Source organism: Salarias fasciatus, chromosome 9, assembly GCF_902148845.1.
Source record: "Salarias fasciatus chromosome 9, fSalaFa1.1, whole genome shotgun sequence".
Lineage (NCBI taxonomy): Eukaryota > Metazoa > Chordata > Actinopteri > Blenniiformes > Blenniidae > Salarias > Salarias fasciatus.
The window spans coordinates 25080373-25095450 of record NC_043753.1 but is presented as its reverse complement, the minus strand read 5'-3'; the positions used below and the strand labels follow the sequence as shown (position 1 = coordinate 25095450).

Genomic DNA, 15078 nt, shown 5'->3' with positions numbered 1-15078 from the left:
AACGTTCAAATGAAACTAAAGTGACGCAGTGTCACTAAAATCCAGCTTGACTGATGGGACTCTGCAGCTCTGGCATCGACTGGAGAAGGAGGGAAACAGCAGAGAACTGGAAACCAGTGGCTTTGGCTTGCTGGACCACTAGTTGGCGCTGTTGTTCGCTGTTTACTGGTGAAGCTGTTAAATCATGGAGAGAACGTCACACCTGCAGAGCAGGCAGAACACTTCACACACCTCCCATCGTCTGGACCGCAGCGCGCAGGAGGCTAGCTTCGCTCCAGTGGAACATATGGACGTCCTGAAAAGCTCAGTTGATCAGTGAAATGTGAAGAGCAGCCTGGATCTGAGCGTCGGTTGGACCTTGACCTTTGACCTGGCTCTGCTCTGGGAGCCGGTGAACACTCTCGCCTCTGCTGCCTCCTGGCCTCCCACTCACACACTAACCCCCCCCCCCGGGACCTGATGGACAGTCCAGCTGACTGGAGACGGTGGAGTCTGTTCGCAGTGAGGCCCTGGTGCTCCGGTCTTCCTCCAGCCAGCTCAGCTTCACTGATCAGGTTTTAGTTGGATGTGAGCTTCGGTCCTCATATCTGTGAGCGGCTGAATCCTGGTGCAGAGCAGACCTGCAGGGTCCCGGTTCAGCCGGAGCCGGAGCGGACTGAGTGTAACCCAAGAGGAGAAAGTAAAGCTTTCATGAGTCCCAGAGGGGACATTGGGCTTACAGCTGCAGCGAGACCGGAGGGAGGGAAGCAGATAAAGAACTACATGAATAGAGTCGAACTCTGAGCTGCAGGGATGACAGCATAAGAAACGGCCTGCAGTATGTGGCTTTAGTAACTTATATCATAAGAGCAAATATTTGTGTGAAAGCAATTCCCCGACGCCAGTGTGACCGGTATATCATGAGCAAGTACGCACGGCGTTCCTCAGGGTACCTGCTCTTCAACACACCTCAGCACTTCAGCAGTCACTCTTCTTCCAGCTCGTTTCATTCTGTTCATCCTCATCTTCCACCGGACAGCTCCAGCTCCAGCTGTCTGAAACGCTCTTATTCTGACAGGCGAGAAGCTGCTCTGTCATTTGACACCAGCCTCGGGCCGAGTGGAAACCCCGCGTTTTTCATGGCAACTGTTTTCAAACCGTGTCTGTTTCGTCTGGAACAACAGAAACCTTAAAAACAATGTTGTAGTTCTGATGTTGCTCCTCTAGTTGGCGCTGTTGTTTGCTGTCCACATTGGCCAGTGGTTTGTAATTGTTCACTGTCTACCTGTAGAGTTCCAGTGCTTGTTATTTGACACCAGCTTCATCAGGTGGCTGACTGGATCTGTTGGTCCTGAATGGTCCTGGTCCAGTTCCCCTGCTGGGTCTCATGAGGCCGTTTTCCACACCGCTGTTTAAATCACAGGACGCTCTCTAAGCGGCTCATGCTGTTTATAGCTCCATCCTCGATAAAGACCTCATTCAGACATTTCTTCCTGACGTGTTTGGTGTTGTAAAAGCCTCCTGCTAAAGGAGACAGTGTGGCGGCCACACGGCGTCCGCAGCTAAATGGCATGCGGCCGTCGTTTGACTCATTAAACCTGAGCTTCCGAGTCGCCCGGTTCCTGCAGACTCCACTGGAGAGCAGAGGAGTTTCTGGAAGCTAAAGCCCTCCGGGTGCTCACAGCGGGGTGCGTCCCTGTTTGTTTGTGTGCAGGACCCACGGGCGTCGGCATGAACGAGCTGAAGAGGAAGCTGTTGGTCTCTGACCCCCATCACTTCAGCGTGACCATCCCACGTAAGTCTCACTTCATTTAGTCCTTCAGAGCTTTCAGCCAAACACGGCGGTTCAGAGGCGGCGTGCAGCCCAGCAGGGGGCCGCAGCGCAGAATAAACCATGACAACCTTTACATTTAAAGCGATACTTCAACATTTTGGCAAATTGGCCCATTTAGCGCAATTCCTCAGTCATTAGAACAGCAGACTGACTGTTTCTGTGAGGGCGAGCTGTTGTTTATCCAGAGGCGAGTCGGGGAAGGTTTTCGGGACGGACACAATGGAAGTGGACGGTATTTTTGTTCCCCCTCGTCAAACTCATCAAATACACAATCCAACAACCCCAAAACACTTTGGTGGACACGTTATAATCCACACATTCACTACGCTCACAAAAACAGTAAGTATGCTGTTCAAATGACTGAGGAATTGCGCTAAATGGGCCATTTTGCCAAAATGTTGAAGTATCGCTTTAAGTCTACATGATGAAGATGTTGATATTTGCACTAATTGATATTTTCTTATTCTTCACTGAACCCGGAGCTGACGCTCCTCCAGCCCTCCTCTGGCCTCGCGCTCGCCGCCGTCTCAGTTCAGGGGTTAAACTTCCTGAGTCCAGTCCAAGCCGACCCGCTTTTTCCACGACTGGTGGATGAACAAATGAACAAACTCACATTCTTCTGTCGCGCTGTAATTATTTCTTTGCCAAAGCAGCACACAGTGAAGTGTGTGTGTGTGTGTGTGTGTGTGTGTGTGTGTGTGTGTCTGTGTGTGTGTGAGCAGTAGTAAGTTATCGCTGCTCCCTGCTCTTCCCTCTTGCCGCCGTCTGGAGCCGATGACAGAAAGTCATTGATCTTCGGTCGTCTTCTCCGTGGCGGCCGGATTTACGACGGCCTCTCCGTCTTAAACAAGTCACACGTTGTAGAAACCTCCCTCCACCGGGTGTTCCATGGAGAGTCGGTCCTCCGCTGCCTTGCTGTCCTGCTGCCTTGCCGCCTGCCATCACAGGGTGCTTCATTAGTTTGCTTTGGAGTTGAACATGTGACCTTTAGAAGTGCAGGCTGAGCCCATGAAACCCGCCGGCTCTGCCGGTTTTACAGCAGGGCTTTACGGTTTCATGGCGAGTAAACGCAGAGACGTGATGTTAGCGGGACTCGTTTAGCGAGCGGCCGCTAACGGCGGTGGCTGGCGCTCCGGCTTCTGTTCCGAGCAGCCACATTACAGGACCCAGATTTATTAGGACGCCGTAAACCGCCGTCGAACGTCGGCTCGGAGCGCGGGTTCGGCGCTGCGGCGCTTACAGGTTGTGTATTTTATGGCGCTGTTACACAATGTTTTATACAAGGGTTGGCACGGCCGCCGCAGCGGCTCAGACTCCCAGCGTCGTTAGCGGGAGGCTCGGCTCGGCGGCGAGTCAGACAGTCTGGCCGGAGCTAATGGCCGTCTCTCCGTGTCTCCGTCCCTCTCTCTCCGGCAGACACCAGCCGGGCCAAGAAGAGCCAGGAGACGGACGGCGTGGAGTACCACTTCATCTCCAAGCACCTCTTCGAGACCGACATCCACAACAACAAGTAGGAGGAGGAGGAGGAGGGGAAAAGCCCGGTCACCGCGGCCGGCGTGTTTGGTTCACACACACGGCTCTGTACACAATGGACACACACTCAGCGCGAATCCGCAGCGGTGTGTTATGTCTGTGGGAGGCCGACTCACAGCTCTGGTGTTTAGATGCGTCCAAGAGGTCACGGAATGTTTGCATGACCACGTCAGAGCGCCGCGGTCCGTGACGCCGCTCCAACTGCAAACCCAGTTTTCCATCCTTTGGTTCTGCAGACGAGGAATTGAGCAACGTGTGAAACTCAGTTAAAGAAGTGACATGCAGAGGAAAGAACAGAGAACCAGATGCTCCTCAGAATCATTTGTTTGGAACAGACTCCAGCTCTGGTGCACCGAGCGTGGATAAGGCAGGCTCAGAGGACGGGCAGATGGGTTAGTTTTCTTCACGTGTCATGTGTTTAGTGTGATTACAGTTTCATTCTCACGATAAGCTAAAGCAGTGACAGAAACAAGCAGCCTGAGCTTCTTTTTAGTCCCGTTCAAATGAGAATAGAACTAAAGCTGGAGCCCTCTTCATCTTAACATCTTCTCTAACATTTCAGCTGAAACTCAGGGTCAGAGTTCGTTGCTCAGGATGCTTGTTTTCCAGTGACAATTTAAAGGTGCATTAAGGAGTTTTTCAACTTTTAAAATATTTATTTTCCACCATAAATATGTTACAAATATTCAGTGGTGTGTACAATGTGCCCTGACATATTCATAGTAAGCACCGCTAACAGCGCTAAACTGTCACTTGAAAGCCACAGTGTCGGTCCGGCTCCAGTATTTCTTGGGGAGAATTTGAGAGGCTGTGACGTAATGCGCCTCCCGCTGGCCTGACTGGCTTAGCTTTCGTTTTGTCCACCATTCCTCCGCCAGAGGCCTAGCAGCAACAGCTGAGCAGTACTGAGGATGGATCGTCCAGAAAGTAAGAACAGACCGGCTTCTAGCTCTGCAGCTCCACACAGACCCACCAGGCAGGAGAACCTTACAGGTTACTGCAGCGCTGCTAACAGAGCCAGGAAGGACTTCCCCTCTTCCGTGCACGTACATGGACGCAAGCCACAGGCACGAGTGTTTCACTAATCTGCAGTTACGCCCAAGGCCTGAAGGGGCCGCTGTTTCCCATGAAACATGCAAACTCCTTAATGCACCTTTAACGGCTGTCAGGAGCGTTTGGACGTCTGGTCCAGCATGGAGCCTGGCTTCATGTCCAGCGGTGGACTTGTTCGACCCGCCAGTCGCCTCCAGCTCCGGGTTCAGTGGAGTAAAGGAAGTACTTCCTCTAAATGTGGATGGCGGCGCCGGCGGCTCAAAAGCAGCCGGTGTTGACAGGGCCGAGCCCCGCGCTGGCGACAGATCCTCAGACCGGTCCCCCGTCCCGCCCGTCCCGCCCGTCCCCCCGGCTCCTCCGGCGGCCTCTCCCCGGGTCCTGCCACGCCGCGGCGGCCCGCCTTCACATTTGCGGCCAACAGATTGAAATGAAAGTTGTAACAGTCAGAGGAATGATTGATGCCTTTGTGCCGGTCCTCACACGAGCTGCGCAAAACATTCACACACAGACACACACACACACACACACACACACACACACACACACACACACACACACACACACACACACACACACACACACACACACACACACACACACACAGAACGCAGAGGGAAGCCTGCGGTGGTGTGCCGGAGCATGCACGGAGGAGGGGGGTGTATATTTAGGCCGTGTTGCGGTGGTAGGTCGAAGCATGCGATGTTTTTCGGAGGGGTGAGTGGCAGCGCTGTGATGTGGCGTGGATGCGTGGGACAGTCCACGTCGAAATTACAAGGCAGCGCCGGGGCGCGGAGCGGCGGGATGGACTTGTTTGTGTTCTGCCTCATCGCTCGCAGCAGAAACAATAAGAGGCTCGGGCCGCGGCGTGCGTTTCAGGCTGCGACGCCTTTCCCAGGACAAGCCCCGCCCTGCGTGAAGATGGCGGCCGTTCACACTCAGGGTGCAGCGACAAGTCCGCACATCGGCCCCGTCGCTCTGGACGAGGCTTCTCAGGCCTCTGTCTTTGAAAGAAAAAAAGAATAACTGAGTAAAACTGTCTAACATGAGCAATTACCATAAAGCTGGTTCTACACGGCTTCAGTCACAGCGAGGCAGCGCTCCGTCCGGCGCCCGGCATGTGCAGACCGAGCATACCACTGCGCCCTATTAGCCTCACATTCTTTCCACGCTGTTGCTCTCTCTCCCATTTTTTTTCTGCCTCTCTCCTTGTTTCCAGCTAAAAATACTCCCGGTGGCTGATCGGCGTGAAAGAGAGACGATAATCTGCTGGAAAAGTGTTTTCTGCTCGCTGGCATCTGTGTTGTTGTAGCCTAGAAAAGACGTGAGGAGAGGGCTGGATCTGGCTTCTGGGGCACCTCAGCGCTCTCTCTGGAACAAACAGGTGTTACTGATTGAACCGGGCAGCGGAGGGGATTATATAAAAAACACCGCCGGGCCAGAGCGTCTGGTTTTTAAGTTGTGCTATCTCCAGATCTGTCAGCGGCGGAGAGAGTAATCCCACTGTCTCTGTGGATTTGTCAGGTTTTTATACGTCATTATTTCTGTGATGAATCTGGAGGAGGGGTGCTGACACAGTCCTCCAGGTTAGGACGAGACTGTTAATGCTTCCCTCGGGGGATGTTAGTCTTTCTTTAGATTCAGAATCCCTCCTTAGAACGATGGTTTTTAGAAAATCTTGTCATCTCGCGAGCACAGCTCAATAAGCCTCCAGCCATCTGTTCGTCTCCGGTGCTGGTGGGGAAAAAGAAAACACATGCAGGTAGAACATCCAGTGTCTGCCAACCTGCCTTCCATACCGACACCTGGGTAGGTCTGGTAAACCACCGTAGGTACCGACCTGCGACCTCTACCTAAACACACATCTAAAGCTAATGTATCACACTGTTTGAGTTACCGACCTACATACCAACCAAACTGCTTCACGACTGAGCTACTCACCAACGTATCACGCAACCTACCTCTAGTTCCTACCTGCCGAGCTTCCTATTTCTAGTAAATACCAAGCTACCATAGCTATTAGCTACCTACCTACTGAGCCACCTACGATCATCACCCACCGACCAGGCTGCCGGCCAGCGATATGTTCCGCCCACAGAGCTGCTTACCTGCCAGACCACCTCCCATTCAGCCCGACAGCCTCTTCTCAGTGCGGTTGTCGGTTGAGTTCTTCCTCTTCGCCCCGGCCCATGCTTGCTCGGCGCTGTATGAACGGAATAGAATGGCCTTATGTGGTCTCGTGTTGTCTCTCCAGGTTCATCGAGTATGGCGAGTACAAGGGGAACTACTACGGGACGAGCCTGGACTCGGTCCGCTCCGTCCTCTCGAAGAGTAAAGTGTGCTTGCTGGACGTCCAGCCTCACGTGAGTCGTCTCCTTCGTCTCCTTCGTCTGCTTCTCACCTTGTATTTTTAGCCCTGCGGTCCCTCCACCCTGCCATCTATCTGCAGGCAGATCTCTCTCTCAGTCAGCGTTTCTTGAGGAAGCCTGCTGAGTTACCAGAGCAGGTCTGAATGAGCAATTATGGCTAATTTGGCCTATTTGAAGATTTCCTCTTTGGCTTATGTGTCTTGGGTGGTGGCGGTCAGACCCCTGCTCGCAGGCCCAGCCAGCCGGGCAGGACCGCCATTATCTCCGGAGCCGGGACTTTACCGTCCAATTTCTCCCGTTTGTTTTTGCTTAGTGGATAATGACACCCGTGCACAAATCCGGCATTACGCCGATAAGCCTGGCAGGTCCCTGAACCACCCGGACCTAATCTGTGGAAGCCTGAGAGCCTTGAAGCCTGCATTTATGTGTTTGGCTCTGGGAGCGAGCGGGCCGGGTCTGATAGCGGTGTCACGCCGCCGTCCTGCTCCGAGGCTTGTGGACCTGATCCGTGGCAGGGTATTGTTCCCACGCCGGGTTCCTCCTCCACCCGTCCTCTGGGGCTTTTATGTATCTTCCGATCGGCCATGGCTGTGGACCCAGGAGGAGTCAGGAGTTCCAGATCCAGAGACCTGACGCCACCGCCAACCATCCTGACCTCTGGGCTTCACTCAGCTGTCCCCAGGAAGACGCCTCCGCCGCGGTGGTGGTTTGCTTCTCCCACCCAGTCATTAGCGCCGCGCTGTCCCATCCTGCTATCTCCGGCATCCGCCAGCCTCCCGTCTCCTGCAGTTATAAAAGAAAGAAAAGACAATCACCGATCACTGGAGAGACGTAAAAGATATTTACAGGATGTAGTTTTACTCTTTATTTTCCTGACTGAATGAGATGTTCTCACTGGAATATCCAGACCCGAACCCTCAGATGTTAGCTGTCTGTGTCTCTTATTGTGCTGATAAAAGGACGTCTTGTTTAATGTGTTCCTCACAGACGATCAAACACCTGCGGACGGCGGAGTTCAAGCCTCTAGTGGTGTTCGTGAAGCCGCCGCCGCTGGAGAGGCTGAGGGAGACCAGGAAGACCGCCAAGGTCATATCGGGCAAGGACGACAAGGGCACGGCCAAGCCGTTCACGGTAAGAGGCTCTGCAGGCCGTCCGCCTCGCCGCTCAGGCCGGGACGTTGGCTTCTTCTCACCTGATCGATGCGTGGCGTGGAGCCGGCGTTCTCCCCTCAGCCGATCGCTGTGGCGGCGCGTTGTTTGTGAATACAACCACGGTAAACGAAGTCAAGTGAAAGTTTAATGACTCGGCCAGGAAATCGGCTCATGACAGCAGGAATAACAGGAAGCAGATAGTAAGAAGACGGAGAAGAAGCTTTAAAGACGCTCGGAGCTCCACCGCTTCCTCTGCGACGAGGCAGAGTTACTGACACATTATCAGCAACAGCAGCAACACCAGCTTCACGGTGTGTGTGTGTGTGAGTGTGGATGAGGTCATCCCTCCACACACCCTCACCCCGGCCCAGTGGGGACACAGATGAGACCAATTAGCCCTGCTGCTGGGGATGGAGTGGGGGTGGATGATGGTTTTCCCAGCAGCGCCGGGGCCCGGGGCGCTCTCGCTCGCTCGCTCGCGTGTCTCGCTCACCACGGGCAGCATTAAGGCGGAGATCCCGTCTGCTGCACGCATCCTGGAGGCCGGACGGGGGAGCGGCAGGTGAGGAGGAGGAGGAGGGGGTCATCCAGATGAAGGCCACAGGAGATGAGTTCCACTGCCTTGGTCTGCAGTCGTCTTTCTGTCAGCGGAGCTTCGTCCTTTTCAGCGTTTCTGCGTTTGAGTGTAAACCAGCTTCGCTTTAATAAAGTTGTCTCCAGGATGTCGGAGGCTGTGAACGACAGACGGGCCGTTGCGTTGCTCCGGGTTCTGATTGGCTCCAGAGTCAGATCCTCCCTGAGCTCCATGTTTGGATCGGTATCTGAGGCCCGCTTCAGCCCAGCAGAACCGGCTTCACTGCGGCTCTCACCGGGTCTGACTCAGAGACGCCGCCCGGCGAGAGGCTGCTTTTTCCACCCGGCGCTCTGCGTCACGATTCACAGCCGTCCTCCAGCCGCTAAAAATATGCCTCTGCTCTATTTTTAACAGAAACTGCTTTTCAGATCATTAGACGGCCGAGACCGCATTGACTCAGATCGGAATTCAGAGGACAGAAAGGGAAAGTTGGCGGCGGCGGCGTGCGTGTGTGTGTGTGTGTGTGTGTGTGTGTGTGTGTGTGTGTGTGAAAGAGGGTTGTGTTGTTGTGAGCGCTCATCTCCAGACTGCTGGGGTTGCAGCTGCGTCCCGTGGACCGCTGACGGCGATCAGAATCCGCAGTGAGGAATGTGGGCCGTGGACCGGCTCCCGGTCCAGCGGCGGTCCCTGACCTCTGCTCTGAGACCAGACACAGAGGTCGAGGGACTGAGAGACACATCAAAAATCAGCTCAACACAGCTAACAAAAAAAAAAAAAGGGAGAAAGACACTTTTAATACACGAGACTGAAGGATGTCATCAGTCATGTTAGCACTGAAGTACCTGACGGGTAAACCTCGCCGCAGTCAGAGCTGTGGTTCTGAAACCTTTGGGCCGTTGTTGACAGTCTTTGGACTGCAGCCAGGTGAAGTCCACACCGTGGACCTGCAGGTGGGTCTTCAGCAGACGGCGAGTCCCCCGGGCCGAGGAACAGCGTCTCCTCTGTTCAGGAAGCCGAGTCCTCCTGAAGAAGATCTCGTTTCAGGCTGAGCCTGCAGCCGGGTTCCCCTGGAAGGTCAGCTCCGTCTCGCTTCCTGCAGATATTTAACTCCGAGCCTTTAAAGCCTCGCAGCGCTCAGGTAAATATGGCCTGGCCTCAGCCTGCGCCTCATTTCCCAGCTGGCCTCTAGAACAATGAGCCTCAGTTGTCAGAAAAGCGCCGCTGCTGCCGCTCGCCGTCCCTTTACTAGCCTCCGATTCTCCCAGCCTTGTTGTGAGCGTGTGACGGGAGGAGGCTGCCGCCAGGCCGCCGAGCTGAGGCGGGCTGACAGGATGCGTTTGCGGTGGAAGAGAAGCTGTGGCGCAGCGAGCGAGCCCAGAGGAGCGCCGGTCTGCTTTAGTGATAACGGCCCGGGAACAGGCGGCTCATTGTTCCAGCGCGGCGGCCTCGGCTCGCCGCAAGGTTTGACTTGGAGACGGTTCAGCGCGGCGCTTTTCCTCAAAACGCAATAAGTGGAGGCGTGGTGAAGAAACAAGCAGCGGTATGATGAGATTATTCTTTAATTGTGTCGTAATGGAGGGATTTCTGATGTGAAGACGGTTCACAGCGGAGCGAGGGGCCATCCGGCGTCAGCGGGCATCAGAGCTGATATTCCAGAGTGTAGAGCAGGAGTAGAGCGCTGGGAAGGACCAATGAGTCCGTGTTTCTTTGACTTTGAAGAAATAGATCATCTGTTGGTGACTGAGTCTCTCTCCATGTCTGTCTGAGTTGAAACGTCACTTTGTTTGCACATGGAGCGAACACAAGATCAGCGGCGGCTCTCAGACCTGCTGCTCGGCCCACGGAAATCCAGAAAGACTCCAGTCCAGAGCAGCCTGTTACACCACTGTTCTCAGGTCAGTGGAGGTGACAGCTGTGCTCTCAGCCACTGAAAACATGACTGTTTGAACCCGTCACAAGGAGAACCTTTATGAAGCTGGAGCGCTCTGTAGAGCTGGGAGGCAGAGGTTGGTCCAAGTGTTGGGATTCGAACCCGAACTTTCCTCAACAAGAAGAAGAACGGTTGTTGGAAGTGACGCTGCGATCCGCCTCAGCAGTCCGTCTGCTTCACAGAGCGACTCCGACGGTTTCAGCATCTGTCTCCAGAACGAGGAGGAAAAGGCGCCGAGCCGGTGTGTGGAGGTCAGAGAGGTCCGTGGTCCGATGGAGAGGACAGGTGTGTTTTAATGGACCAATAAAGCCGCAGCCCCACCGAGGACGGGGTGTGTGTGTGTGTGTGTGAGTGTGTGTGTGTGTGTGTGTGTGTGTGTGTGTGTGTGTGTGTGTGTGTGTGTGTGTGTGTGTGTGTGAGAGTGTGAGTGTGTGTGTGTGTGTGCGACACCTGAGGCGGCGCGTGCTGCTGCGTGCCTCTGGACTGCTCAGCGGGTTTACAGACCACAGGAGGACACTGGCCTCCAGAGCTGGACTCCCCGGAGCAGCAGGACCGTCAGAGTGAAGACGGCGAGGAGGAGCCGGCTCGTCGTCTTCACCTCCCCCGTCTCTCTGAGTCGTTCGTCTTTGCAGTGTAAACTAGACCTACCTCAACCTGAAGAGATGCAGACGTCGTTTGGAATGGAGCCGTGTATTCTCCCAGGACGGTCAGACTGAGCGACGCAGAATCTGTTGTGCTGTGAAGGACTCGGGCGTCTCAGAGACCAGCAGACAGCGGCTCGCCTTCAGCGAGCTCTGAGCGCTCCAGCCATCACTCTGCATTTGTTTGAAGGATTGGAGTCCGTGTTTTATTAAACTAACCACACTTGATCAGTCCTCCTGAGGAAATTCCCTTTCAAGCACTGACGGTGTCGATGTCATCAAGGCTCTCCAGGGAGCTGATGGGGTCAAGGGTCATGCTCAGGGACCCGCAGTGGTGAATCGATCCTGCCAACTTCCCAAACCGTCCTCTCCAGCCTGAGGACCAGAAACAAGCACCACTGCCGCGGGTTGTCTTCACCTGCTCCAGTTTTCTGCCTCATCTTTCAGTTTCCCTGAAAAATGCTGAAAACTCTGCAGCCGGACGTGACAGGAAGTCCCGACAGGCTGTGTTCCTGATGTGAAAGATCCCGTCAGCAGGCGCAGAGGTGGCTGCAGTGCTGAAAAGAAGAGCGCTGCTTTTCTAAAGACCCTGGGTTTGTTGGTCCTCCAGCTGGACGGTCCTCCGGTGCTGACAGGCGCGAGTGGAGAACCGGCAGCTTTGATGCGTCTGCTGACATGAAGACATGGAGATGAGCCTTCGCCGCCAGCGGAATCGGCTGGAAACATGCTAGTTAGCATTAGCTCTGACTGCAGCGTCAGAGTTTCCCTCAGGAGTTTGGAAACTTCTTTGTTTGACTTCATATTTTTCCACGTCTGCAGACTAGAAGGGGGAGGGGCTAACGTTAGCATGAACAGCACCCGGCGGAGACACGGTAATCAGCAGACTGAACCAACACCACAAGCCTGAGCTTCAGCCGACACGTCTGAGAGGTGCTCGGCCAGGAGGGAAGATTCAGGGCCAGGGTTTCATCCTCGACACGTCCAGGAGGCCAGACGCTGCGTTCGAACTCTGTCTGGTGAAAAGACCCTTAATCCCCGTGCAGCGGCGGAGCGGCGAGGCCGTGTCCTCGCCTGATGCTACCGACGGCCAGAAACCAAGTGCTAAAACAGGCGCAAGACGCTACCTCACTTCATGTGGAAATTAAGCAATCTACTGGGATGAATGAGTCCCGGAGGCCGTCCTGCTGCAGCAGTGGCTTCAGCTCACCGGCCTCCCAGACGCCACGCCTCCAGCCCGTCCTCCTCGCCCGGGTTTCCATCCACCGCGTCCTCGTGTTGACGGCGTTACTTCCTGGTTGCGGATTGTGATTGGGTTTCCATGCCGTTGCCCCTGAGGCGGATTCCTGCCGGGATTAATGTCCCGTATCTCAGAACGGCTCGGCGGTGGAAATGGAAACATGGCGGCTCGTCCAGGGTCGTGCAGGGTGGCCTGGCTGCCGGCCGGCTCGCTGCTCTTCAACATTTGTTGTAGATTTTTGGTCCAGATGACAAAAGTCGTCGCCTCGGGCTGAGGACGGTCGACCTCGACGTGTGAAAGAGGGATCGGTCGTCGCTTTATGAGCCTCAGGTATGGCTGCTCCTCTGTGGCTGGGAGGGAGGGGTCGTATTGTGAAGTGAGTCCTGGACGGATGAAGCCTTTTCAAGACCCGGCCGTGTTTATGTGCACACACACTCCGTTTGAGCCTGCAGGTTTGTGTGTGTTTGACTTTCCCAGCATGAATGTGTATCTGTCTATTTATAATTGTCTATTTGGCAAAGAGGGTTTCGAACCGTATCTGTCCACAGATCTGAAGTTTGAGAGTTTCCAGAAAACGCTTCTAATTCTGTTGAAGCTGGATCCACGAGGCTGAAAGCAGGATGCCACGCCGCACGGATTCCTCTTCTCTCTCTAGAAACTCGTTCTGTGAATACAGGAGCCCGGGTCTCCAGTGTTTACCCCGGACCGATGAAAATATGTGATTTTGTTTTTGCAGACAGTTAACAGCTGGTCTGAGTCGGGCGAGGTTTTGCCCCGTGTGGGTATTTAGACAGCTCATGTAACCCCAGCCTGCAGCGCCACTCACTGACGACGCTTTCATGTTCTGGTGCTCTGTCTGGTTTTCCTGTTTGACCCTCAAGGACACATTGATTATTGAGACTGTTTTAGTGCCGCATTTATCCTTAATCTGTCTTTGTATTTGTTTGGGATAAAGATTACAGATGAAGACACTGGTGTATAAAGTGTGTTTTTGTCCGTGATGGGCCTGAAGCTGGCGCTCAGCAGAGGTCGGCAGAGGTCATGGGTCGGTCGGTCGGTCCGGGTCGCCGGCTGCTCGTTCTGGCTCGTGTGAAACAACAGCATCACTCTTTTCACAGCTCCGGATTCTAACGAAGAAGCCAGGCCTCCTCTAACTAACGGCCGATGTGTTCAGGCTCTGCCGCTTCACACGACCAGGAAACACAAGCTGTCATTTCCTCACTCTGCTGACAGGATGGTGTGTTTCACATGTCTCTTCTGTAAATGATGGTGTGTGTGTGTGTGTGTGTGTGTGTTTTTGCTCCATAACTTATTTTGAGAAGATCTTATTTTCTTTGTGAATGGGACGAGCGTTTGCCTTCACTGGAGGAAATAATGAAAATTCCTTGAGGTCAGGAGGTTTTTGGAGCGTGGTCTGTGCCTGGGGTCCAAATGTGGCTCGGAGTCTGTGGGAGGTTAAAACGGGCTCCCTGCAGGCCACGTGGTGTTTTTTCTCCTCCTCGGCTGTGAGATCTTTCGTCTCTGGGAAGGTCACGGCTCCGCTCCGTCCTCTCACGTCCTCCCTCCTCTGGTCTCTGCAGGACGAGGACTTTGAGGACATGGTGCAGACGGCGCAGACCATGGAGGCTCAGTACGGCCACCTCTTTGAGAAGGTCATCGTCAACGACGACCTGTCGGCGGCGTTCGACGAGCTGCGGTCGGCGCTGAAGAGCGTGGAGACGGAGACTCACTGGGTTCCCGTCAGCTGGACTCACTCCTGAGACTGTAGAGGAGACAGAGGGAAGCGATTCTAGAGCAATGTGCAGGTTTTATCTTCTGTTTCTACGTGTGTGTGTGTGTGTGTGTGTGTGTGTGTGTGTGTCTGCATCGACTGGTGTTGGGAGGAATAGAACAAGACGGCGCCAGACTGCCAGCGTCGCCATGCCTGAGCCGGGCCGGCCTAAAGTCGGGTGTCTGGATCCAGCAGGATTTAGAGCTCAGCCTGGACGTGGATCCGCTGAGGGATTCTGTCCAGAACTGGAGTCTTGGACATCGATCGAGTCTCTGTCCTGGTCCAGAACCAGGGCCTGGGGCCGGGACGAGCACGGCAGCAGCAGTGATCCGGCGATCAGTGTGTTCATTACGTCAGAGCGTTAGGAGCCAAAAGGGATGGAAGCGTTGGTTCTCGGTGGACCGCCTTCGTTTGTGTGTCGCTCAAAGAGCCTCGAGGGGAAGGAACCTTTTCTGTGCTTCTAGAATTCTTCCACGACTGTTAAACCTCTGTCAGGTACACTCCCCACAACGGGCAATAGGTGAAACTTTATTTAAAAGAAATTAATATATTTTGTGAAACCTTCCAGTAGCTGCTGGAAGACCTTTTAATATGCAGGTTTTGATTCTGAGAGCAACCCCAGGTGAAGTGAGACACCTGAGGCGGGTCGGGTTTCACTCCGCTGTTTGGGTTTCGTCTCGGCGGTCTCCTTCTCCCCCTACAAAGCTCCGGCGCAGGCGTTTTCTTGAGGTGTTGTATGCTCCATTCAGGAGCGCCGTTTGAAAAGCCACCCTTCGTGTGAAGGTGCCCAGCATAACAGCTCCGCCATTAAAAGTCCCACAACTGGACACACTTGGCCGCCTGCGAGAAGAAAATGTTCACAATGGTGTTTTATTAGGGTGGAGTCTATATTTTTATTCACATAAAATTGGCTAATAGTGGCTTGGTAGCAGACTTCCAGGATTTCTAACCCGAGCAGGCGCTCCTGACTTTATGAGCATTAGGAGTTTATTGCTAATTTCAGTTCCCC

General features: G+C 54.2%; 1 protein-coding gene across 1 annotated transcript in view; it reads left to right on the top strand.

Moving 5' to 3' along the window:
* The window catches only part of LOC115394549 (MAGUK p55 subfamily member 7-like), a 37553-nt gene extending 22973 nt beyond the window's left edge, over nt 1–14580 (top strand). Inside the window, exons 3-7 of the mRNA XM_030099893.1 lie at nt 1694–1774; nt 3230–3323; nt 6651–6759; nt 7753–7896; nt 13879–14580. Of these exons, the coding sequence (XP_029955753.1) occupies nt 1694–1774; nt 3230–3323; nt 6651–6759; nt 7753–7896; nt 13879–14058 (608 nt within the window). The 3' untranslated portion in view covers nt 14059–14580. The remainder of the gene's footprint in view (nt 1–1693; nt 1775–3229; nt 3324–6650; nt 6760–7752; nt 7897–13878) is intronic.
* The last annotated feature ends 498 nt before the right edge of the window (nt 14581–15078 follow it).